Source organism: Epinephelus lanceolatus, chromosome 1, assembly GCF_041903045.1.
Source record: "Epinephelus lanceolatus isolate andai-2023 chromosome 1, ASM4190304v1, whole genome shotgun sequence".
In the NCBI taxonomy this organism is placed as follows: domain Eukaryota; kingdom Metazoa; phylum Chordata; class Actinopteri; order Perciformes; family Serranidae; genus Epinephelus; species Epinephelus lanceolatus.
Genome location: NC_135734.1, coordinates 22,149,849 through 22,175,951, shown reverse-complemented (window position 1 = coordinate 22,175,951; position 26,103 = coordinate 22,149,849). Strand labels below are relative to the sequence as shown.

Sequence of the window (26,103 nt, the reverse complement as noted above, 5' to 3'; positions counted from 1 at the left end):
ACACTAACATAACAGTGGGTGGAGGAGCTGTTTTAGAGGCCATGGCAGGGCTTTGTCATCACTCTGAGGAGGTTCATGTTCAGTTTGAAGTGAGAATGACACCAAAGGGTGAGCTAGAGACGTACATTTTTGCATACATTACACTATAGCTCTGTTTCCTGTGTGCACAGGGACAGCAACACATCTGCATTACTGCTGTAAGTCTACCTGGACAGGACACTTAATGGGCTCTGAGTTGAGCACAATCACAAATCCTGGGCTTTCGTTGCTAAAATGCCTTTTTCAACTCTCATTTGTTGTTACAAGGCTCCTTGGCAAGGACAACTCTGCTGAGACTGCATTATCAGCAGGAGCCTTGTCTTTGATAAAGCAGCTCTAAGTTGTAACTTAGTGTGCATGCAAATATATGTACACAAACACACGCACACACAAACACCTTGGTTAGGTTTGGGATGAATCATTAGTGTGCCTGTTCTTTTCCCATTGTACACTGTGGTAGCCTGCTAATGAACATGTCTCTTTGCTTAGCCTGAATGCTTGTGCTGAAGTAGTGTCTGAATGGTGCTATACATTAATCACACAAGTGGAAACAAGCCAAGCCCGTGAAACAGCAGCTTTGTGAGTCCTCCTTAAAATGCGTGTCTGCTACTGTAGGCACGATCCTTTTGTGTGCAGTGCTCTGAGGCTGTTTGGTCATTTTGCTGACCACAAAAATCCGCTTTTTCCTCTGTGGGTTTAAAAACCATGTTGGCTGTTGAATGTGTTCTCAATAAATCACTGCCATCATCAGCTGGGCAGCCTGGGACGACGGCAATGTCAAGTTTTGAACAGAGTTTAGTGTAAGATGTATACACAAAGGCATTGACAAACACCTACACTGACTACACATGACGTATATTGTGTGCACACATATACGCACACTCAAATACACATAAAAAAGCCCTGTATAGGCACACCAAAGAGTGACCCTGGCAACAGAAGCATCTCCGGGGGGAATGCAGTGAAGGGGAGGCGACAGGACAGATAGGTTCTTTGCATCATTGTGAGTGGTGTGAAACCTCCACCACACAATGAGCCACATCGATAACATCACCGGGAGAAAAAGAGCCCTCACTGAGGGACCATTGTCTGGGAAATGGAGAGGTTTCAAATGTTGAGATATGTATGGAGTTTAAAATACACTGTAAAAAAAAAGAATCATGGTATAGTGTCGACTGCTGCTCAGAATGTCTGGAGGAGACAAGCTTTATGTGAGTGGAAAGTTATACGAATAATATGAGCTGCAAGATGAAATGTTTCTCTATATATTCATAACAGATATGAAAGACATCTGCAAAATGAAATGGTGATATAAACAGCACTTAGCTGCACCTGAAATACAAAGAGCGCCACAAGAAATAAAAACAAATGCCGATGCGTTTTACCTCTTAAGCCTTTTAAGAAGCTCTCAGTAATGGCCTGTCTCTTTGACTACACACAGGTCATCAAACACAACTATTTTATTAAGACTGGGGAAAGACTGCAGCCCGTAGTGGCTGAAGCTGTGGCACAGGCCGGGGTAATTTGGTACAGTCTGACCGTGGTGATTCCTCACTCTATCACACACTGCAGTAAATCCTGTGGCCCCTTAAGGGTCCAATGAAAGAGAAGCACTCGAGAGAGAGCTACTTTAATAAAAGCTCTCCTAAACTTAACAATAAGTGTCAGGTACAGGAGAGCAATTACACCAGAACGGCTCCAGCTCCCTTTCTCCTGTTCTTACTTCCCCTCCCCCTCTTCTATATGACTTTATCACTTTACTCTTTGTATTCTTCGTCTTCTGCACCTTCTATTAACACATCCCCTCCCTTTGCTCTCTCACCTTTTCCCCTCATCCTTCTCCGCTTACTTGTGTGAAAGGAACTCCCCCACATTTTATCACTTTTAATTGCGGCCCATAATGACTTCATCTAATGTGAGGAACCTGCCCTCAGTAAGCCCGCCATTACCGGTTCTATCACCTCAGTTCTGCATAGGAAGCGGTGGCACCAGATGTGACCTCTAAACACACCAAATGAAAACCAGGAGTAAGCTCTCCCACAAGCATTGTCCATCTTCCCAAAGCTAGCCATGCCTGACACAGCAGGCTGCTCATCTCTCACCAAACACTTTTCCTACAAGAGGGAAATCCGATTCTACTCAGCCAGGTGCCCCCCGCTCATCTGAGATACAATGTATGAATATCTGTCAGCTGTTCAGGGGTCAAGATTGCACCTCTGAGCAGCCAGGTGTGGGCTTAACAACTCAGCTGACTACTTTAAAAGTGGTTCCAGCGATAAGCACGCTCACCTGTTCAAATGACTACAAAGTGACATGCAAGCTTAGCCGCTACAGTTTAATACAGGCATGTATAGGAGGATTAGCTGTGACACCATACTGGATCATAAATAAAAATACATTTCAGGTTGGGCTTGGCAATATATCAATATTATATCCTTATCGTGATATGAGACTAGTTATCATCTTAGATTTTGGATACTGTAATTCTGTAAGTGTTGTGTTTTCCTGGTGTTAAAGGCTGCTTTACAGTAAAGTGATATTATTTTCTGTTCTTACCACACTGTTCTAGTTGTTCTATTATTTGCTTTTATGCACTTAGTCATTATATCAATAATACTGATGATAATTTTTCAAAAATCTCATTGTGTAAATATTTTGTGAAATCACCGATAGACAGCTCTCTAATCTCATTGCAATATTGATATCAAGGTTTTCGTTAAAACATTATGCCAGTTTTAGCAACCATTTATGATCACCCCTCTGTTGGGGTACCTAGCACACAGATCTGGTACTAAAAGGTGGAGCTGTGAACACTGCAGTCGTTGATTGGTCAATAGTGGACAGTCACTCTGCTCAGGGCTGAGTTGTGGCTGGTATTGAGGCTCATGCAACCTCTGTTCATACCGTGGAGAGTTTTACATACACTGGTAAAGCGTTTAAAAAATATATTAATTTCAACCAGATATTGTGAACTGCATATATTCTAATTCTCACTCGGAGAAAAATAAGCGTAGTGGAGCGTCATTCTTGTGGGCTCTGGGAACACTAAACCCCTGAGCTTGCCTTAGAGAGACTAAATGCACAAACCCGCTATTTTCAAATATCCCACTGAGTAAGACTCTCGCTCCAGCCTGTTCTTTTTTGTTCTGAAAATGTCAGCGTGCAACCTCGTTCTATGGATGATAAATGAGGTGCAGACTGATAAAGGAGGAAATACAGTCCGTGCTAGATGGAGCAGTGAGTGACAACAACCCCGCCCATATGAAAGAGTACTGTTTGCAGAGGAAACGCTAGGGTCTAGGTACCATGTCTGAAGGGTTACTTTGGTTCTAAAGGTACGATACCGAAAGTGTTTGGTAGAAACGGGGCTTAAGGTTGCGATCTAGGACTTTTTATGATACTGACTTTTTCTGCAGATTGATTAATTGTTTGTCTATAAGATGTAAGAAAATAGTGAATGAAAAATAGCCATCTCAGTTTCCAAGAGTCCAATCTCATGTGTTCAAATATCTTGTTTTGTCCAACAGTCCAAAACCCCAATATGTTCAATTTATCATCATAAACGACTGAGAAAACCAACAAATATTCGCCTTTGAGGAGTTGGAACCGGTGAACATTTGGCACCATTGCTTGAAAATGGTTTTAATAAACTGATCTATTATTTGATTAATTGTCAAGCTCTAAGCATAGTCATGGATGATGCTGATGAATACGTAATACTTAATACATTAAAGGGTCAGTACACCCATGTTTATACCCATGCAGGTAGTTTTGGTCTGTAAAGGACTTTTGGGTCCGCCAAGGTGAGCTGGCAGCAGAAATTTAAGAGAAAGATAAGTCAAAACCTGGGTTAATAAAAACAAAAATATGTATGGCAGGGTATCACTGCAGATTAGGTCAAACATGTAAGGTAACGTGTTTTTGTAGCTTCAAAATTTACCCTTTCAGGTTTGCTTGAGATAGTACAAAACCAATTTATCAAGCTTTTACTATACCTTTCAGTGTCTTCTTTTGATGTCTGGGTTATGCTGTCAATCCCAGGGAAACTGTTCATATCCACATAGCCATCATTCTCATTGCAGGCGACTGTAGTGCGATTTGGGTCCTCAAAAAACTCAGTCACAGTGTGGGATCTGGTGGGTCTGCCTGGGATCTGGATGTTCTCATAGTCTGAGCTCATGGCTGGGATATTTTCATAGTCTGAGGTGTCTGCACTGGGGAAAGAGATGGAGCGGGGTTTGGTCAAAGGCAGCGGCATGACGGAGCGCCGAGAACGCTCCTCGAAAGACTCCACTCTAGAGACACCCCTGCCATAAGCTTTCGGGTCACCTTTCCTTCTCTGGTGGTCTTTGTAGAAGACAAAGGGTGGCAGGTCTGAAGGACGCTGCTGCGGGTTCACAATGCGGGACTGAAGCTGAGGAGAGCTGCCAGTGCTTCTACGATCAAGCTCTATGACCCTTGCTGGGCCGTGGTGGCTGGACTCGGAGGAAGAACGTGAAGAGCGGACACTTCCATCACTGAAACCCTTCGAATCTGTCTTCTTCTTGAACTTGAGCGCCAGGAAGCGCTTGAAGGAGGACTTCTTCTTCTTAGGTATATCATTATGCTCATGCTGGATCAGGAGGGATGGGGAACTCTTAGTAACAGGTCTTTTAGTGATGTAGGCCAGCTCAAAGGGTGGCGGGATGTCCACTAGAGAGGTTGGTGTAGAAACACCACTGGATGATTGATGGCTACGCTGGGAGAAGCTTCCAGAAGAGGTGATGACACATGGGAGTGATAGATTATCATCTTTCCTCCTTATTCTGATATCATCCTTCAGAGAATGGCTGATCTCTGTGGGAGTGGTCAAAGTCAACTCTGGACCCTCTGCAGATCGGGAATAAAACAAGAAGTGGCGAGACTTCATGGATGGGACCAAACAGTTGATCCCAGGCTGCTGTGAATGGCTAAATGGTTCATTGTTTTTATCCAAGGGTACTGTGCAGTAGTCGTGGGCCTGGTACTCTGTCCCTGTCTCCTCTGGCACAGTTTCTGGGACATAACCTGGAACTTTACCAGAATAAGAGCGTGATCGTGTGACAATAGTCTTTCGATCAAGTGTCACAAAGTTCTCCCCTTCTGAATCAAACCCTGCCTCTTCGTATATATGCTCATCACTGTCCGAGTCTGTGTCTTCATAGTAAGGCACAATATGGCAGTCCAGTTCCTCAATGTCCTCTTCAAAGGCCTCAGTGGTGTGGGCAAACACCACCCTGTTGGTGAGCTCTGGGGTGCGGCCTACGTCCAGGTCTGATGGCACTGTGATGTTGCACAACCTGAGGCGAGGCTGGCAGCTTGTTCTCTGGCTGAGGAAAGCCTGCTCTCGTTTAGCCGTTCTTTCTTTCACACTTTTTCCTTTGATGTGTTTCTTTTCCGTTTCTTCCTCTTCTTCGTCATCGCCTATTTCGACATAATCCTCTGATGAGACACACTCAACCTGCTCTAAGTTATCTGCTTGAGGGCAGAGTGAATCCTCAATGTCTGCATACTCATCAGCTGACTCACCGTCCCTTGCTTTGTCTTTGTGCTGATTCGACTGCTCGGCGTCCTCCTCTATCTTATCCTCTAGCTTGTCCATATCATCTGATGACACATAGTAAGGTTCCTGATTAGAAGCACCTGCTGTCTGAACTTCATTTGAAGGTTTGTCATCAGTATCATCCTGACTCCACTCTGGGTCAGCAGTGCCGGTCATATCTGGCGGAAGAGCTTCAATGACGGAATAAGGCCCAAATACATCCTCAGTACTGGATGCGAATCTAAAACAACCAGAGAGGTCCTTGGTGGCCCGTTCTGGTTGCCATACCCCTGTTTCGCCTGTTTCAGCTGTGTCACATGACTCACATGTATCACTAGCATCATCTGTGGGGCCAATCACGTCGTAGGGATACTCCTCAGTTACAGTTGGAAGCACGCTGAATCCATATGCAAAACCTCCAGCTTCCAGCTCGTTCTCATCTGTGTTTAAACCACAGTGCAAACACTCCTCACTCTGCTCACTGTCCACTTCATTACATCCAGTATCATTGTCCTTATCACCCTGACTGAGTGACTGTGTTTGATCAAGACTTTGTTCCTCTACATGTTCGTCTGAGTGTCCTGTAGATTCACAGACTATTTCACTGTTTTCACTGAAACTCTGTTCCTCCTCTTCTGCCTCCTCTCCTGTCTCACCTTCCATTTCAGCAGGAGTAAGTGAAGGCGTTGATTTGTTCTCATCATCAGTGTGATTGCCACCTTCAGGCTGGTTCAAGTCAGTGTCATTGTTTTCATCCTCAGTAGCGTCAACAGTAGAACCATCATCTGCTTTGACTGTGTCCTCTGAGCCAGTGCTGTCGGCATCATTATCTAATATGTCGACTTCTTCTTCCGTTTCCTCGTCATTAGCCCCATCCTCTGCCTCACTTTTCTCCTCTTTGTCCTGATTCTCCCCAGCCATTTCGTGGAGATCCTCCGTCTCTCCATCAGAGTGAGCCAGGTCTCCGTTGCTCAGGCGCTGTGGGGGGCAGGGCTCCTCCTGTGTATGAGACTCAAACAGGGGTCTGGGCTTTGGGGCGACAGGAGGTTTTGGACCACGGACAGGGGGACACGGCCTGGACATCAGTTTGGACTGCACTTTGATGGTCAGATGACTGCGGAGCTTTGGTCGAGGGACTTGCAGTGGATTTTGAAAATCTGTGAAAAGACAGTAAATGTTAATTTAAAAAAAGTAAAAGCCACTAAATAATAGGCTACTTTCATTTTATCTGTAATATCTACGCTAACATGAGGATAAAGATGTGATTCCTGTTTTGGTATAGAATGCTGAGAGGAAGTCAAGTCCTGTACAATAGTCAGTGACATGCAGAATGCTGCAGGGGACATTATCAGCAGGAAAAACAACAGAGCCACAGAGTACTTAGAGGAGGAACAATAACATCTCCCTGTCTGGGAAATGACACAAATGACATGTATGCTTATAGCTAAATCTGATTCAACAAATGATTGGCTTATTGTCAAAAACTTTAAAGATGATTTTGTTATTGCTCCAAAAAATCCTTATCTGTGGCCTGCTGAAATGAATAAGCAGCTTTAATCTGTGTGTGTTAATTTTGACAGTGTGCCTCCATGTCTTGCTTTTAAATTTAGACTTAACATTTAGCTTAAGGGACAGTTTACCCCCAAATGAAAAATACAGTTTTTTCCTCTTACCTGTAGTGCTATTTATTTGTCTAGATTGTGTCTGTGTGAGTTGCAGAGTGTTGGAGATATTAGCCATAGAGATGTCTGCCTGCTCTTGAATATAATGAAATTAGATGGCACTCAGCTTGTGGTGCTGAAGGGCCAAAACATGCTTAGAAAAATTCAACAGCAATGTGTCTTCCTAGAAATCATGACCCGGTTACTCAAAATAATCCGAAGACCTTGTTGTGAGCAGTTTTAAGTAGGAACTATTTTCTTTCTAGCAAACTACACCTGCCTAAAAGGAAGCGTGCATCTCTGCTAGCTCACCTCCACTCAGCTAGCTAACATTACAGCTCAGCCAAGAAGGACTCCATTAATCCTTTCATCTCGCAGTATCACAAGCACAAGCCTCTGGTCCATGAGCAGATGCACACCTCTTTCTGTGCAGTGATACAGTTGGCAGGTGTAGTTCGGTACAAAGAAAATAGTTCAACTGCTCACAACAAGGTCTGTGGATTATTTTGTGTAGCTGGTCATACTTTCTGGAAAGAGACATTGCTGTGGAGTTTTCATTTATTTTTCTGGCACTTTGAGCACCACAAGCAGAGTGCCATGTAGTTCGTTAATATTCAAGAGAAGGCAGACATCTCTACAGCTGACATCTCCAACACTGGGTAACTCACACCAAAACTAGACACACCAAATCTAGATTAATAAAGAACTCTACAGGTAAGAGGAAAAAATGTACTTTGGAACTGGGGGCTGAGCCGCATGTCTAACTTTGAAAAATTGTAAAGTCATTAAAGAGCACTGCTATCAAAATTTAGAATTGTCATGAAACACACCCGTACTTAACAAAGTGTGTACACCCTTTGTCTCTTCCTGTTATTTAGTACCTGCCCTGACGCACATCCTATTAAACCCTGTGTGCACTCTGGCTATCTCTGACTGTTTTCTCTCCCTCTCTCTGTCAGTGTGTCTCCCTCTTCAGACATCAGTCTAATAGGAAACTGCCCTTCACTGTCATATATTGCTTTTTGCCCCCAATTATACATATTTTTTCCATTAATGTCACCACACTCTTTCTTCAAGAAGCCTCCTTGGACTCCACACAGGATGTCCACGGGGGGAAGGACATTAACAGCTTGGCCCCCCATCACTCCTCCATGAACCTCTCTAGGAGTACAGATTTTCACAACACAAATGGACTTCCTTCTCGTCATTCTTCCCCGATTCTCACAAAACATACTCACACAGACACACACACACTCACACACACACATATAGGCACACACACTTTTTTTTTCGCTTTTGCTGAAAAGGTCCTTTGAGTGCGTCAAAGAACAATAAAACAGGGAGAGAAAACAAGGGTCCCAGTCTGACAAAGCACCCAACTGCAAACAACAGGATATGAATTATGCAACAAGAATTCAATTAAAACAAATGTTTGAAAAACAAAGGAAGAGATAGACACTGGGACCTTGGCTGTGCCAAACTCACAGGATATGATTTCAGACTGTGTCCTCATCGTGTAATGTCACACTGTAAGCTTTAACAACCTGTCTTAAATCCAAAGTGACAAGGCTGTACAAAACAAATGGGGCTTTATTTTCCAAAACAAAGATTTCCTTTGGTGGAAAAAATGACGAGAGCAATTTTCAACTTCTTTCACTTAAATTCACAGGACACCTCACAGACAGGTGACCTTCGAAACCAATGGCTCTGTCTACTTTGATGGATTATAATCCCAGCTCTAACACTAATACTAATCCTAGAACAGACTTCCACTGAAAGCAACTTTATCCATAGCTATGGATTAAAACCCCAAATTTCTGCAGGTAGAATTCAACCCAGTTGCACTGTTAAAAAACTAGCAGCATCATTTCTAAGAAAATACCAGTACCTATGTGATCAATCCATCACTCTGTATATATTTCACTAGGTAATAACTGATTTAAAGCAGGCTGAATCAAGTTGCACTGGGCATCAATTTGTATGTGAAATAGGTGGAAAATAAACAAGTGAAATATGTTTTCAGACAGAATCAACCAATTTCATTAATTACTCACACACAAACACTCACGCTGTCACCACTTTGTTTGCTGTAAAACATTTAAACTTTCTGGACTCTTGACATGAACATACAACATAACCAACCAACCTGCGTTCATTGCGGGGCAGCATCATCCACGGGAACCGACAGTTATCCTCATGTTTCTCCCCACAGCCGACCGCGTCCCTCGAAATGAAAACTTAATCCAGACAAAAACACATTGCGGGGAAATTAGGAGGTGAATGAAGAGTTGCGGGACATGCTGTCTTTTGTTTTTCTCCAGTGACTTGTGGAAAGACGCCCGTGTTCGCAGAGTGGCAGCTCAGCTTTCAGCCGGCGTGTATCTCCAGTGGTGGTGCTACAGTAAAGTGGTGCGCTCTTGTGTGGAAACGGGAGGTGCTGCTTGGCGCTTCCTAAAGCAGGACGAGTCTACAATTGGCGCGGCGGCGCGGACACGGAGCGCGAACCAAACCCACTCTGTCTGTGTTTCATTTTTTTGCGATGCACAGCATTATATCTGGGCTATTTCATTTTCACATCTGCTCGTGTTTTGTTTCAGCACACCGCTGCACAGATGTGGCCAATTGTGCCACATTGTAGACGGAGCACTGTAAGACTAGAATTGAGTGAAACCAAATCCACTCAGTGTGGGAGATTTGGACCATAAATATGGTACTATAAACCACGGTTCATCTCCAGTGTTTCATTGTTCTGGTGGGCAGCTTCTAATCTGCAGCTACTATATTTGCACAACTAATATTATTTTTTCAACCCACATCTGCCCATGGTTTGGTGCATGGCACATGTCCCCTCACTGACTGACAGCAGTTGAAAAGTTCAGACTCACACGGTTACATGAGATGACATACTTTTCATGCTTTTATAGGATTACACAGTATACACCAGATACTCAGAAATCAAGCAGAGATCTCCGTGTTTTCTCCAGCATGTTTTGCTCGTGTATTATTTCCTGAACCAGCACAGTGCATAGAAAGGTTCCTAAAAGCAGTTTCCAGACACAGTTTCTGCAGGACACCAAAGCTTTTGCTATTGGCTGAGCTTCCTGGCCCGGCATCTGTTGCACGATTGAATGAATGCAAGCCTTTAAAAACCTCTCTTCATAACAGGAAACCGCTCTCCCTGTTTCCTGCACAACAGGCAACACTTCCTTAGCAACAGATGGGAAAGGTTGGCGATGTTAACCCCTTAGGTAACCTCGAGCAGAGCTGATTGACTGCTGCTGTGCAGAGACTGATGGTTCGAGGAACAAGACAAACTTTGATCAGCTTTAAGTCCAGGACTCATTGTGAGCTTTCAAGGACAGAGGCACCTTGAGCAACACAGGGGGAGGCTGGGACTGTCCCCCCTCTTGGGGTCTTTGATTAGCTCTCGATGTTGGTTTAACACCCACACACTGAAGGTCAAACAATGTAGAAGACTTGTGGGATTTTTACAGCAGAGTTTAAATGGATAGTGATGGAGCAGAGAAGCACAACAAAAGAATCAGCTGTGTTGTTTCACCGCAGGGCTCTGGTCCTGACTGCTGCAGCAGCATACAGACCCATACATTATACACAGAGCAAAATTCCCTTTCCAGATGGTTTGGTGCAGGAAGGATTAGCTCTGCTGCAGGTGCAGAGCTGTGTCAGACTCAAAGAGAGAGTTCATGTCATAATCACCTCATGTTATAATTTGCACTTACATAAGGGTCATCTCATTAAGCAATGAATATACTGGTGTGTGTAATGATACCATTTCTAAATTATACGGCACGCCACTAAAGAGGGTATTAAATATGAAATAATTTCAGTGTAAGATGCGCCCATTGTGTTTGCTGCAGTAATTAAGCTATTTATTTGTGTAAATGGGATGCTGAGTAATGTATTTTGCAATATGCTACACCACCACCAAAACAATTAAATCACTGTGACTCCGTTGTTTTGCTTCCCCTTGTTACAATGAGATACTGTAATGACCATTATGGAGTGCTGAAGCCAAGACAATTTTTAATGTGTCAGTAGTAGCACATTTATAGCTGCCATAAAGTAACCTTTTGTTTTTGAATTGGACGACTAAAGATAGCCCCACTCTGGTCTTTTGGCTGTGCCAAATTGCCTCTCTCAAGAGTATTCCACTCACAATCGCCACATATGACCTTTTTTTTTTTTTTTTTGGTTTCATTTGTGCAAAATATGTTTTGCTTTTGCAGGGTGTGCAAATAGAACCTGTTATGAGTATTGTGTCATGTGGCTGCAGAAAAGAATGGCTTTAGGAGTAAATATCCCCCCAGATGTGGCACAGACGGTCAAAACATGTTTTTGGACGGAGGACACAAATTTCCTGGACCGCCTGTAGCTGCGTGCTGTGCTCTGTCACCCCACCTGGAACATGACTTGACTGGAAGAGAAAAGGGGAATGGAGATATTTGGAAAAACATGCCGTAGTAGCAGGGAACAAACCAACTCTATCGCCCCCCGACTCGGCTGCACACACAATGCCAAACAGGAAAGGGATCAGGGGAAGGGGTCAGCGACTCGTTCCCAGAGCTGAGACAATCCATAACACCTGCTTTGCCAGCAACTGGACACAGGACTGAATGGATGTGCTGAGTGTTTTTATTCCCCGATGAGACTATACAGCTATATGACATCACACTTTAATGCAGCTGATTACTGAAAAGTGAGTGTTTTGTTTTTTTGCCCCGTTGTGGCACAGTATGTTATTTAATGTGTGTCAGCGGCAGCTTCGCAACAGAGTTCATTTCTAAGAAAAGAAGGCACTTAATCATGCTGTTATGCAAACTGGCTGCAGTTTATTAAGTTCAGGTATTGATTTGTGTGATACTCAAGTACAATCAGGCTTTCACTCTTTGAAGTGACCCAAACACCTTTGTAATTGGATGGCAAAGCGTTTGACTGCTGTAATAGATCGAATCATTATTGACATGTTTTATTGATTGCCAGCTGTGCACAGCCAGTAAGGGCGCTCTTCTGAGACTTGTGTGTTTGCCCTGAGCTTTAGATTTTGATTAAGGGACTTCGGAGCAGAAGATATGTAGGACAACAGACTTTATTAAAATGTCATAAAACAGAATATGCAGAGATTATTTTAGGATTAATGGAGTTTGGTTGTTTTTGACAAGACAGATGATGCATTATTAAACCACACCATGTTTTTATGCATAAAAATAGTTCTGTGTAACCTGTGTAAAATAAGAAAACCCTGGTGTCAGCAGTGTACACTCCACTCTCCCAGCAGCATGAAGCCAGGACCCCCTCCCACCAACCTCTATGACTTCTTTTGCATGCACACACACACATGGACACACAGCAGAGCATTGCAGTAAACAGGTGGACCATGGAAGTCAGCACTTCGTCAAAAAGCAGCAAATACAGGTTTAATTGCCCACAGGGCCTTTGACTGATTTCCACAGCAAATCAATGAACGGGCCTGTATCATTGTTGTCATTTGAATAACAAAGACACATTATATTACATTCAAAAATGTCAGAGGTATGTTATTGTTATAGTGCTGCAGTCATCAGGATGTGGGTTTTCCCCATGTGCAAGCACTTTTAAAGAATGACACGAGAGGTTGGTGTGTCAGTGGCTCATTGGGTCACATTAACTTGTGATTCCAGAGGAGCTGTTTGTGTTGAGTCTAGCCGACTAACCTAACCTGAGATAAAATGGCAGCGCAGCTCCATTGCCAAAAAACAAAGTATTATTGCTCGGCAGTAAAAGGCCACGGCTACGGCACAATAGCTGTCACACTGCCGTTAATTAGCCTGAAGCGGAGAGAGTAGGTCAAGCTCTGATAACAGATGCATTTGTTATTCTTTTTCTCTATTGCTGCAGAGACAATCCTCCGAGCTGCGCTGTAAAAACAATGATTTACTGGTTCAAAATAAAATTCTCGGGGAGCCCTATAAAATTTAAAAAAAAGACGCATTTATGTCCTCTCCACATAAAGCACAATAGCACAGTCAAAACATTGAACGATGGCTTTTGGCATCGCAGATTAATGAGCACCGTCGAGGCCTTTCATTGTGAGGGACTTTTGAGTTTGTGTAGTCTGTTATATATTTCCTCAATCTCTGCAGTATGCTTGTGTTTACCATTTTAATGGCCTTGAACACTCAGGTACTGTGTGGCAATATAACATGAATTCCCTGCATGGAATCTGCTCTGAGCGTGTAAGGTATGTGTGTAATGTGTGTTCATGCAGGTGTATGCTGTACATATGAGTCAGCAAACGTACAGCAAGTGTGTGCATGATCCACTGCCACCAGTCTGGTTGTGTTGAGCACTAACGGAACAAGAGGGAAAACAATAAGATCATGAAAAAAGCCCCGAGCCAGAATTTTTATTCTTTTTGTGAGTGTGTTCACATTTCTCAGCCAAAGGAGACAGGGAGGATGCAGATATTCCTGTGAGTGAACAAACACGTCTTTGGCAGAGTTTTTATGTACTCTCACGCAAGTCTCGCTGTAGGTGTAAGCACAGTGTATGACTTATGTGTCACAACATGCAACAGGAGAAACTGTGTAATTTAAATGAGCATTGTGTAAGATTTAGGGGGATTTAGTGGCATCTAGCTGTAAGGATTGCAACCAGCTGAAACATCTCTTGTATGCCAAGTGTGAATTCCTTCAAGGTTCATTGTTCAGGAGATTTTTTTCATAGGAGCTGAATTATCTGCAGTGGTCTCTAACTCTCTAACACAAATGGACCAGGTGATCAAAACCAGTAAAAACACTGAATAATCACGGGGTTGCTAATCTACGGTGGTCAACACAGAGATGTGACTGGTCCTATCTTGAGCCAGTGTTTGGTTTGTCCATTCCAGACTACTGTAGAAACTTGGTGGTGCAACCATAGACTGTATAAAATAATGGATGTAGCTACTGTGAAGTCACTCACTGGTTTGTGGACCCCTGTTTTAAAGCCTGGATTCTGACATTTCAGCCATCGCCATCTTGTTTTTTTCCAAGCCAGAAGTGACCATATTTGGGTAAGAGGCTGACGCTGTGGAGGTGTGGGTGGATGTGACTGAGATCGAGGACACTATCAGAAGACAGATAAACATTTCTACTGTGTTGAAATGAGTCTATGGGGATTGACTGGCTTCTGGAGCCAACCTCAAGTGGCCATTTGATGAACTGCACTTTTGGGCACTTCCATGTTGGCTTCATTTTTCAGCCCCAGAGGGTGCCAATAAGGTGCAACATGGCGGACTCAGGACCTGTCCCCTATGCAGATATAAATGGCTCATTGTAAGGTAACAAAAACACAATGATTCTTATTTTCAGGTGATTAAACACGAAAGAAAACACTATACTTATACTACATTGCATTTCTGTCAGTATATCCCCCTAAGTTCTACACACTGGACCATTAAATCCATATGAAAAGCCCATCATCTAGCTGGAGTGCATTCACTTTAGAGCAAAACCATTTATTTCTTTGTGATACATCAGAGATGCAAAATCGTCCTTGAAGGTGTCATATGAATTTAAAAAAACAACAACACACACACACACACACACACACACACACACACACACACACACAAACATTCTGCACAATATCAGCACAAACCTTGAGTCCTCTGATAAATCAGTACAATTCATTCTGAGCAATAGCTTGTGCATAAATAGCGTGTGTAACAAAAACAATGATACTCCTACGCACACGTCACAAGACGGAAAACATATCTGGGGGCTTTCCAACTTCTCCTGACAATGCATCTTTCACCATACGGCCTGAGTGCACAGATATGAGTGAGCGATGTGATGTCTGTGTGTACATGTGTGCCTTCACAGCCCGGCTGTCCGTTGTCTAGATAGCTGCAGCGGAGTGTGTGGAAAACACAGATGGTTGTTGCTTTTGCTTCTTCCGCCAGACTTGTGTGACCTTTTACACAAAGATAACAGGGCGGGCTCTTATCCCCAGGACCCCCCCAACCCCCCTGCCCAAAAAACAGCCAGGCCTGGCAGCTCAGACAGAGGACTTCCTCCCTTCGAACTGTCTGATAGAACAATATCAACAGCCAGCACCACAACCTCCCTTTTTTGTGTCCACCAGGCTTTTGTTTTGGAATAATTAAGTCCTTTCTAATCAAGACGAGTCGCTGACAGACAGGAAATGAGAGATCTGCATTAAAATAAGATTAGACTTGTAGCCTTCGCAGTGTGAGACTCACTGGTCATGCAACACGTTCTCATAGTGACAGTCAAGTCATAAGTCTGAACATCTTTGATGTTTAAATCAGAAAATGTGATTTGTGTTCATGAAAAGAAATTTAATTATGGTTTTCAAAATGATACAAACTGTACTAGACTTTAAGCTCCGATCATTGTGCTGTTTTATGCACTTGCACACAATGAGGTTTTGCTTACAACATTATTCTGACAAACATAGTACATTGATGTATAAGCTAATAATGTTAGATTGTTAAAGGCTATTTGTTTTGAAAACGTGTTTAGTACAAAGGCAACTGTTTTGTTGATGAACTTGGTGAGCTGTAATGGAGCCAAATTTTGTAATGTTACCTTTGTTAAATGTTGCTATTGTCCCTGAGCAGTAGCTCAGTCCATAGGGTCGCCTGTTCAAGTCCCCGTCCGGACCAAATATGGAGCTGGAGAGGTGCCACTTCACCTCCTGGGCATTGCCGAGGTGCCCTTGAGCAAGGCACCGAACCCCCCCAACTGCTCTCCACTTTGTGCATGAATAGGTCCTATTTGTGCATGTGTGTATGACAAAAAGAGTGAAAAAATTTAATTTCCTCTCAGGGGGATTAATAAAGTATATAAAATTTAAGTAGAGGAAAAGCTTGTTAGCCGCTAGGCTAATTTATACAATGTGAAATGCCATAGGCTTGTACTAATAACATTAGCATGTTGTATTTGTGGGGAAAATGTGTCCAGCAAAAGACAAATGCTTTGTCTGTGAATGCTGCGAGTTATAGTGAAGCCGATTTGTGTACTTGTGCACTAATTGTCTCTATTAAGCCATGTTTAATGTGTGTTTTGGGTGTGTCTCCACCAGTCAACCAAACTTTACAGCACTTCACAGAAACCGTGCCGTTGACTCGTGTTTTGGGGGTGTAACTGCAGAGTGACACAGACACCACAAGTATAAATGCTCTGCACAGAGCTGAAGTATAAATCCCACTTGAGACTCAAACCAGGTCTTCAAAAATAGTTAAAGACGGACATTTTACTTTCATTTTTAAAATAAATCTCTATACATTCCTATAGCAGCTGGGTACTGCAGTGTTTGGCTAATGTTACTCAAACAGGAGTAAATAAAGCCTTTGTTGGAGACTGTTTTCAGGTGTGGATGTCATGTTCATGGCAATAAAGGAATGTGTCACCATGTGCAATAGTGTGGCTGGCTAATGTGTTTCTAATAGGTTTTGGACAACAATGGAGCTCTATAGCACAATGAAATAAGCTGTGGATACACAGACAGTACTTGTTAGGATCATTTCTTTGTTGGTTCTGTTCTTTTTATGGGATTTGTCGACAACAACAAAACTAACCAACAAAACTATACCTCACCATACTTATCCTATTTTAATCACAAGTGCTGTCTTACTTCATCCTAAACATCACACCAGGCAACTCATTTTGTTCTATATACATTGCGTACGTGTTATCTTGTCCTTCCTGAATGCATGTTGTGCCAGCTGACACTCCAAATCACTTTAGGTCATTGTGAATTTATCTTTGGCAGTAGGACAATATTTCCCTGGACACTGATGTCCATTCTGTGAACACAAGGTGACCCTATTGGAGGCTGTAACGGCAGTACGTGGAATCTTTTTTTGAATATATTTGACTGCTAATATCTGTTTTTTCTCTCCGTCCTCATTCTCAGTAACGTCCTCATTCACGATGCTTTCCTTACTTTTATGTCTTTGTTTCTCTCTCTCTCTTTCTCTCTCTCTCTCTCTCTCTCTCTCTCTCACACACACACACACACACACACTCTATAAAACACACTCAGGGGACATGAGTGGTCTCGCTGTCCTGTCTCTGGTCAGATATTTTGCTGAGGTGGTTTCAGCGGGGCTCTTGTGTATTCTCATGCATAGTGAGCCTCAGGGGATGAAGGGTGTGGCGAGGGCGCGGGGGGGAGGATGCTTCATGTACAAACTGGAGGGTTTTCTACCAACATCAGCACAAACAGCACGGTCAATTTTCATTTATGGAAGCTGCAAAACCACCAAAGTGTGGAATATGCTTCAGCGTGTATATTTGATCATGCCATTTATCATGACAACAATGCATAGGTCACAGCGTTGCTGCAGTACGATAGTGTGGTTAAACTGGTGATAATGAAAAACACGTTGACCTGTGGAGACCTTTAGCTCGTGCCCTCATCTGTCTCTCAGTGGGACACAGAGGAGGGAGAGGACACTTAGAATCACATTATCTATAAGTAATATCTGCCTCAAGTGATGGGGTGTCATTCTCAACACTGTGTCAGCTGATGTCAATCAGCAGCTATCACTTCTGTTGAGACAACATGTTTCCACGGCAAACCAGAGGTCAAAAAGGTCAGCTTTGATACGATGAACTGGAGCCAATCGTTACTGTCGTCGCAACACATTGGCTGGGCGATATTGCCTGGGTTGTCATTATTTGGTGCAGTGAAAATTCCTCTTGGTCCATCTCTTGGGACTCACTTTCTCCCCTCACCCTGCATTGACCCATTGTCTGTAATGCCCACACTTGTTTTCTTGAGAGGGGTCTTGGCTCTGCTGTGTCATATTGGTTTATGAATTCAGCACGGTGGCGCCGGTGCAATAACCCAGATTTAAATGTCAGGTGATGGAGCCACTTTAAGTGTAAGTAGGTAATAAAGATATATCGATATAAATAAAGTGTCTTTTTAAGTGCTGAATGTGTAAAGGTAATAAGGTAAATATTTGTTTATATTCCGTGTGTGTGTGTGTGTGAGTGTGAGTGTGTGTGTGTGTGTGTGAGTGTGTGTGCATGTGTGTATGTTTTTTCATCTTCATTTAATGGGGTTAAGTGGCACCTGGAGGTGAAACACAGCTGAGGTCATAGCTGGATCACCAGACGAAAAATAATTTGCGGCATTCATTTTTGTCATGTTTTATTCGATTGAGTTTGGTTCCCCTGCAGTGAGGCCAAATTCAACCCAAAGTACTGAGCCGCGGCAAAACATATCTGACTGTTATTGAGAAATACACGCTGCAATAGAAGCAACAATTCAGACTAAGCTAATGAAATGTGGCTGATTAAATTAACTAGATGTATTCAAATGGCATTGCTGTCAATGAACTGAGTTAGCCAGCAGACTGTAATGAAACACAACTGCCATTACCATCATTATAGCCTCCCCAGCTCTGTCTGTATCTGTAAGCGGTATTCTACCTGATTTAACCTTGGCACAAGTTGTGTGGGATGTCAATGTTGCAATGCACAATGTTTTTAAATGTTTTTTATTATATGTATTACTTAAAAATGTAGCTGAACTGCTGTTGAAAATGATTCTGTGCTGCAGAACATGGGCGGATTATGAGACAATGGGCTCCTGGGCACGGACATGCACCACCTCCTCTACACTGGGGAAAGACACACAGACTCTATAGGCTTTAAGTCTTGTTGTACTTTTTGCTGTATTTTTTTTTTTTTTTTGTCTGTAGTCGTATTCTCACTTTCTGTAGTCATTTTGTTTCAGTTTGTCATTGTTTTGTGGCCCTTTGTAGTAATTTTGTTTCTCTTTGTGGTTGTTTTACCCCTTTTCGTAGTCATCACAAGTCTCTTGTGTCTCTTTGCAGCTGTTTTGCATCTCTTAGTCATTGCTTTGTGTCTCTTAGTAGTCATTTTGAGTCTCTTTGAGGTTGCTTTGCATCCTTTTGTAGTCATTTTGTTTCTCTGTGGTTGTTTTGCCCCTTTTCGTAATCATCTTGAGTCTCTTTGCGTCTCTTTGCGACTGTTTTGCATCTCTTAGTAGCTGTTTGTGTCTCCTTATAGTCATTTAAGTGTCTTTGTGGTTATTTTGAGTTTCCTGGTTGGTACGTCTCTTTGGATGACATTTTGCAGGTGAGGGCAAAGGGGGGACCCTGACACTTTGGGCCCCTGGGCCTGTGCAGTGTAGACCTGTTCAGTAATCCATCCATGTTGCAGAATATATGAAAATGAAAGATATAAAAATAACATTCAGAGAGTACAAGCATCAGCACTCTTTCCATTGTAGCGCCACTAGGTCCCCACTGTGAGGAAAATCTGTACCTTCAAGCAGTATGCACATTTTATGAGCTCCATTACAAAGTTTGTGCTAACACAGACATAAACAGGCCATAAAACCGAAGATATCATCCTTGGGGCAAACCTCACTATTGAATTCCTGTTCTCTTCAGGATGGACACATGCTTATTGTGCTAAACAAACCCCTGCTCCCTTCAGCAACAACACCTTTCAGCATTTTCTCCCCTCCTGCCTTTGGGAGGTGTGAATGTGTGCACGCACAGGGAGGTGGTCCACATTTATCCACAGCTGCACTTTTCATTACTCTCATAAGGTGAGGTCAAGGGGTGAGGTCTGCTTGGGTGTTACAGCATAGGTAGCACAACTAGTGTCAGTGAAATGAGATGTAATATGTGGCGGAGTGGCTTTTATCAAAGCGTGTGTCCTTGTGGCAGACAGTGAGCGGGACGCCTGTGACAGGCAGGGAAATGAAGCTTTAGGTGGCCGCTGAGATGGAACAGGAGATGTCTCAGTCAGATAGATAACAGCAAGCTAACAGCAGAGACACTGAGCTTCCTGTGGGGACTGTCAGCGGAGCACAACGTAAATTATAAGACAGACACATTTGCACTATGGCTGTACGCTACAGCAGCTTCAGGCTAAAGGGGTGCACATAAACAGCACATTTCATCAGTAAGATGCATGTTTTTAAATTTGAAGTATCACATTTTATGAGATTAAAGCACATTTATAAAAGAGATTTTGCTTTGTGCGGCTGGGACCAGTGTCTTAACCTGCAGAGGACAAAGCTGTCACAATCTCATCTCCGATGTGCATCCATTACTGTGTGGAATTATAATGGGACAGAGCCACTACAAGGGCAGAGCCAAACACTAACATGATTATGGTAATGACTGCCAACAGCTACTCCTCTAAGCGCCAGGGAGATGCACACTGAAAAGGCAATTCCTAACAATTAATCAAAACACATAAATAGACATAATGTCATTGACTTTCACTTCTGGCAGACAAGCGATTGGTGAATGTTGTTGATACCTCTAAAGCTATTCAATCACTGTGATGCATGGGGTTGGAGGTGGAAGGATTTGGCAGGCTACAATACATCATGCCAACATTTAGTTCACACTGTGTCAGTAAATGTAATTAGCCAGAATCACAGTTTTACATGTGAGAGACCTGTAGCAGATAGTTCTAGCATCCATCTCTGTATAAATTGGCTGGTTGTATCTCAGATTAAGCAGCCCCAAGGGGTTCTCATTGTGATGACAAACTGCACGGAGTAAAACTATGATTTTCTTCTGGCATGATATGGAAATTTGATTCATTAATAAATTTAATTATGTATCATGGCAAGAAGTCTGAGCACTGGGAATCGTAATTAAACAAGACTGAGAGTCTGCAGTCGCGTTAGTGGCTCTATGAGGCACAGCAACACTGTGAAGTAAATGCAAACGTCAGCATGCTAACATGCTCACAATGACAATGCTAACATGCGCTTTAAGCAGATATAAACATCATTAACAACATCTTCATAAGTCGATAATTCCAACATGGTATTATTGACTTCTGATCTAAATGTCTTCCAGTGCATCTACAGGGGACCTACAGTACATCAGTTATCACAGTGGGATTAGCAAAGAGGGACGCTGTATAAAATAAGTCAACTGTCTTGCTGACTTTGCTCATTCAAACAATGTACAACAGCTCATACTTGACCTTTTGCCAAGTCCAACGCCCGGACACAGACTGGCCAATCATAATGTAGCATTGGGCCGGCTCAGGCTGTGCTCCATTGACTCTAATGCAATCGTTTCAGATATCCTTAATTTTCAGGCTGGTTTCGTGGATTTGGAGCTAAATGTTGTGCCTGGGGCACGTCATTACCTGGAGAGGTTGGAAAAAGATATACGTTTCTTCCCTGTTCCAAAACCACAATCAAACCTGAACAGTGTAGGGTTAGCTAGCCAAACACCGTTGATCTGCACACACTGCGATGCCATACAGCTGGTTCAATATCAGCAAAGTTTCCCTTTATATTCATTGTCTTCTGTCTCATTCACCAGTGATGTGGTGGTTCACTTTTACACTGTGATCTGTAGCCTATAGTTCGGCTTTAGCTTCTAACTATCTTTGTCTTTTTAACCTGTTGTTGCTGCTGAGTCAGTTTGACATCCTGGATATATCCTTCAAACACAGACTGTAGACCCCTCTGTCTGCTTCTCCCTGGAATCACTGTTTCATTTTTCCAAATATATGATAATATTTCTTCAGGGAGTGCAGTTAGCTACAGTGTGGGCTCCGTGCTTACTCTGAGAGCTTGCCAGACCATCACAAAGGGGTGGGGCTTAGCGAAAGGTCAGTTGTGTTAACAGCTGCTGAGTGTAATAGTGTGAACCACTACCGCCAGTAGCAGAAAGCTTTCATGTGCATTTGTTTTGTGTGGATGGAGACGAAGATATGCACCCAAGGCAATAAGTTATTAGCAGCTAGTAAACAGTTGCTTATTTACTCATCCAGCAGACAAGGGGGAATTACTCTATGTTCCCCATCTTAATATTCTCTCAACATTACACATCAAGGAGACCTTTCAAAGGGTTTTGTGTTCTAGGCAATGTGTTGCCAGTGGTCAAATGTTCACTGTATGCGTACCATGGTCATCATGTTGAAAACACCCAACTACAGCTCACAGCCAGCCTGATGTTATATTGCTTGAAACCTGTGTGGCAAGACTGTTTTCCTAACTTCAGCCACTGATATCTCCACAGTGGCTGAACAGATACGAACCATTCAACCTGCAAACTATTGCGTGAACAGCCTTTACCAGTCTCTTACAATCTTAGTTTCTATCAAGAAACACAGGACCCTGGGAACATAGGGGTGACCCAGGCGAAGGACTGCATTCGCATTCATTTGAAATTGTCTTTGTGTCCACCTGACCTAAGTCCAACATTCACTGTCCTTGAAACTCTGTTTTTGTCCCCACCAATTTCTGAAAAAAAAAAAAAAAATATCTGGCTCTTTAGCAGCTGAATGCTCCATTATATTCACCGACTCGTCACAAATGGAAATGGAAATGCCAGTTACGATGTTGTTACAGCCCGTTTCACAACACAGACACTATATAAAAAAACTACATAAAGTGAAATAAATGATGTAAATGTCATTCTGCTCAGTTCACTGTGTGTGCCTCCATGTTGCTATGACATCAGGTGCATGTGTTCAAATGGGGTCGTATTTTGTTGGTGGTGAGTGCAGCCCTGCACTTGCTTTATAGGCTCCATGATGCAAAGATCTGCCACACCCCACCTCCAACGCTGTATCCAGTTCTCCTTACATGTCCGTGGACACTGTTTCCAAGTTCTGGGTACAATGGACTAACATTTGCTAATTAGCACTGAACACAAAGTGCAGCTGTCATTAGTTTTGCACGCATTTTGCATTTCAACAGAAATTGCCATCCCCTGAGCCATGCTGCTAGTGTGGCTAAAAATAAAAGGTACTGTGTTAACTAGCACCAAAATAATGAAGAGAAAAAAACATGAAAACAGCCTTTTAGCTCTATGTCTGATTATTACTACATAAATACGTGTGCTGATTACAGAACCAACAGTATTCTTATCAGATAATATTGGGACTGTATATGACACACAACACGTCTGTGCTAATTTCCAGGCTAATCAGAGTCAGTGTGAGGTCTTAAAGCGTTTTATAACAATGCTCTTTCTGCCTGAAATCCTCCTGATTGGATCTTTCACTGCCGAGGGGAGCACCAGTCAACCACACAGGGTGTAAATCCCAACACCTCCTGTGAGCCACCAGGCTTTCACAGGAACATCCCACCTCAGCACATACGCTCAGTGATCTAATATATGTGCGTTCAGTCGTGCATGTGCTTAAACGCAAGTGTTCAGTGCCACTTTGCGCGCGGAGACAGATGGTTGCCCACCCCTCCTTCCAATAACACCTTCCCTTTCCTCCTTTTCAAAAATACATGGGTTTGATTTATGTCCTACCCCCATTAGCAAGTTTCTCGTTTGCTCCTCTTTTCTTCTTTTAATTGCTGCAGTTTTTTTTCTCTGCCTCTCACATTTCCCTCTCCACACACAAAGGCGTTTACGCAGGAAATGATTAGAGAAGGCGCTGCTCCTTTGTGAGGCTGGAGTAAAGCTGCAGTATATGGCTGTAGGCTTCAAATCAGGAGACATAAAAGCCTATCTTGTGCTGATCCACCTGAGGCTGGACCAACGTGCAGGACTGGCCTCTCATCTGAGAGAATGTTATATATGTTTCACATATAGACATCTCCAGGGATGTCTCTGTTTATGTTACCAGTTTCAGGCAATATGAAAATTCCTAAACCACAATAAACAATGATCTTTTCCGTTTTTAGCCCCGTTTATGTTTTTATCGCTTTCCTTTAACACATGGTGTGATTTCTCACCCTCAGTATCACCATGGGAAGAATATAACCAAGACAAATATATGGCTCTTATCAAACAGTAGCTTAAGGGTCCCCTTATTTCAGCAAGGGCCTGCACTCACTGATACAGCTTTGCAGTATCACATTATGAAAAAATTGGCATTGGAACACCTGCCTTTATTTGATTTCTCACCATTATTATCAAGACATGTACAGTGTGTTGTTTGTCTCATATGGCAGCTGTGGAGGATGCGTTAACTCACACAACACTCACGGTGATGGAGCTGATAATAGCTGAAGGCGAGGCAAACGCTGGAGATATTTTGGGGCAGACTGAACAGAAATAAAAGCACGAGATAGGCAACTGTGATGTGTGTGATCACATCCCAAGTGTACAAAACAGAAGCACCACTCTCTGCTTTTTCAGCCCCAGCAGTAAGTGTTGGATGTGGTTTTGTCCGTAAACATCATAAAGTGGTGAATGGTGTGTGTCTATTAGCAGCGAGAGGACAGCTCAGCCCTGATGGAGTCGTATTGATCCTCCATCAGCACCCCACATGCCTAATCCTCATCTTGACTGTGATTGAACACTTTACAGATATTTGCCTGTGGGTTTTGTGTGATGAAGAAATCAGCGGTAAAGATTGCCCCCAATGTGTCTCATTTTAAAATAGAATACAACTTTATCCAAAGATTTGTGTTTGCTGAACGCGCTTTTAGAATTACAATATGTTTTTATTAGGTTCAGCTACACACAGCAGCTGTGGGCGCTGCAGCACAGATGAGGTTATGTTTGTCACCAAGGCCATTAGCTGAATTTTGCAGACGGGTATTTTAAACTAAGAGCCTCCATTTTTTTGACTGCTGCTGCCTTATATTTTACTTAAGTCGTGTATAAAAATGTTATTCCTCCTTTAGTGCACAGTTGCAACAGATTAAAAACACGCATTCCCAAATTCAAATTCATTGTTTGTTCAAAAAGTTAAGTCCCAAATTGAAATTCCATCTTCTGAGGTAAATTAATTTGTGCAAAATATAGCTTGATGCTAATGACAACCATTTGTCCCCTGCTGTGTCAGTAGATTACTTCACTCTGGAAACAGCCAGGTTGATCGGCTGTAGGAAGACAATTGTGTAAAATGCAAATAGATACACAGACAAACCTGCGGAGGACCCGCCCCAGGCTGTTTACTACAGTTAGTGTTGTCAGTGACATTAATGCAGTTGTGTGTTTAAAAAGTGCCAGTTCTGTTCAACATACCTGTTCACACAAACAGTTTGTGTAAATGGGTTAGACACCTGGCAGGAGACTTTTACAGTCTTTGACTCAGTGAGCTCATTCTGTGGAGTGGCAATGGTAGGGTGCACATGAAATGCTCAAGGGACTGTGTCTCTTTACATTGCACTTTTTATACTGTGTACTGTGAACCTCTGATAATTCCTCAGACAGGTTTGGCACACTTATGCAAAAACTCATAGAGTGCATTACGTAATAGACTTATTTACCGTGGCATCACCCATTGTTTTAAAGTCTCCAGTTTGGCATTTCAGCCATCGTCATTTTGGTTTTTTCAAACAAGTGATAACCATATTTGGGCGAGAGGCTGGAGCTTTGGAGGAGCGAGGGGTGGATCTGAAACTGAGGACACATTCAGCCAACAGCCTGTCACTCAAATGGCCCCACCCCAAAATATGCAAAACTTTGAGCCTTAACAACATGTAAATGGATGAGTTAAAAAAAAAATCAAACCCTGAACAGGTGTCATGAATGTAGAAAATAGCTAGAGAGACCAGAAACTGTTTTTTTTGTACCAGGTTTTGAGCCAGCCTCAAGTGGCCATTAGAGGAACTGCACTTTTTGGCACTCCTGCATTGGCTTCTTTTATCAGCCTTGGAGGTTGCCGCTTGCATAAACTGCAAAGCTCCTCCATTAATTTTAATTCAGATAAATTGCCCACATTTTTATGCTGCCGTGCCACCATTATGTTTTGTTTCAAGTATTTTTATTGAAGCATTAGTACATACAGTACAGCTATTCAAAGTATGCATTCAGATGGCTTCAAATTTTACAATATCAAATAACATACAAAACATCAATACAGACGCAAAGAAAAAAAATACAAAAATCAAAATAAGAGG

The 26,103-nt window shown here is 42.7% G+C and overlaps 1 protein-coding gene across 2 annotated transcripts in view; it reads right to left on the bottom strand.

Annotated features, from left to right (window-relative positions):
* Positions 1-9,724, bottom strand: part of fgd5a (FYVE, RhoGEF and PH domain containing 5a) — a 45,663-nt gene extending 35,939 nt beyond the window's left edge. For both annotated transcript variants that reach the window (XM_033627111.2, XM_033627112.2), the window contains exons 1-2: positions 9,407-9,724; positions 4,035-6,756 (exon numbers count right to left, since the gene is read on the bottom strand). In XM_033627111.2, coding sequence (XP_033483002.2) covers positions 4,035-6,756; positions 9,407-9,416 — 2,732 coding nt within the window. In that variant the 5' untranslated portion in view covers positions 9,417-9,724. The remainder of the gene's footprint in view (positions 1-4,034; positions 6,757-9,406) is intronic.
* Positions 9,725-26,103: the final 16,379 nt, after the last annotated feature.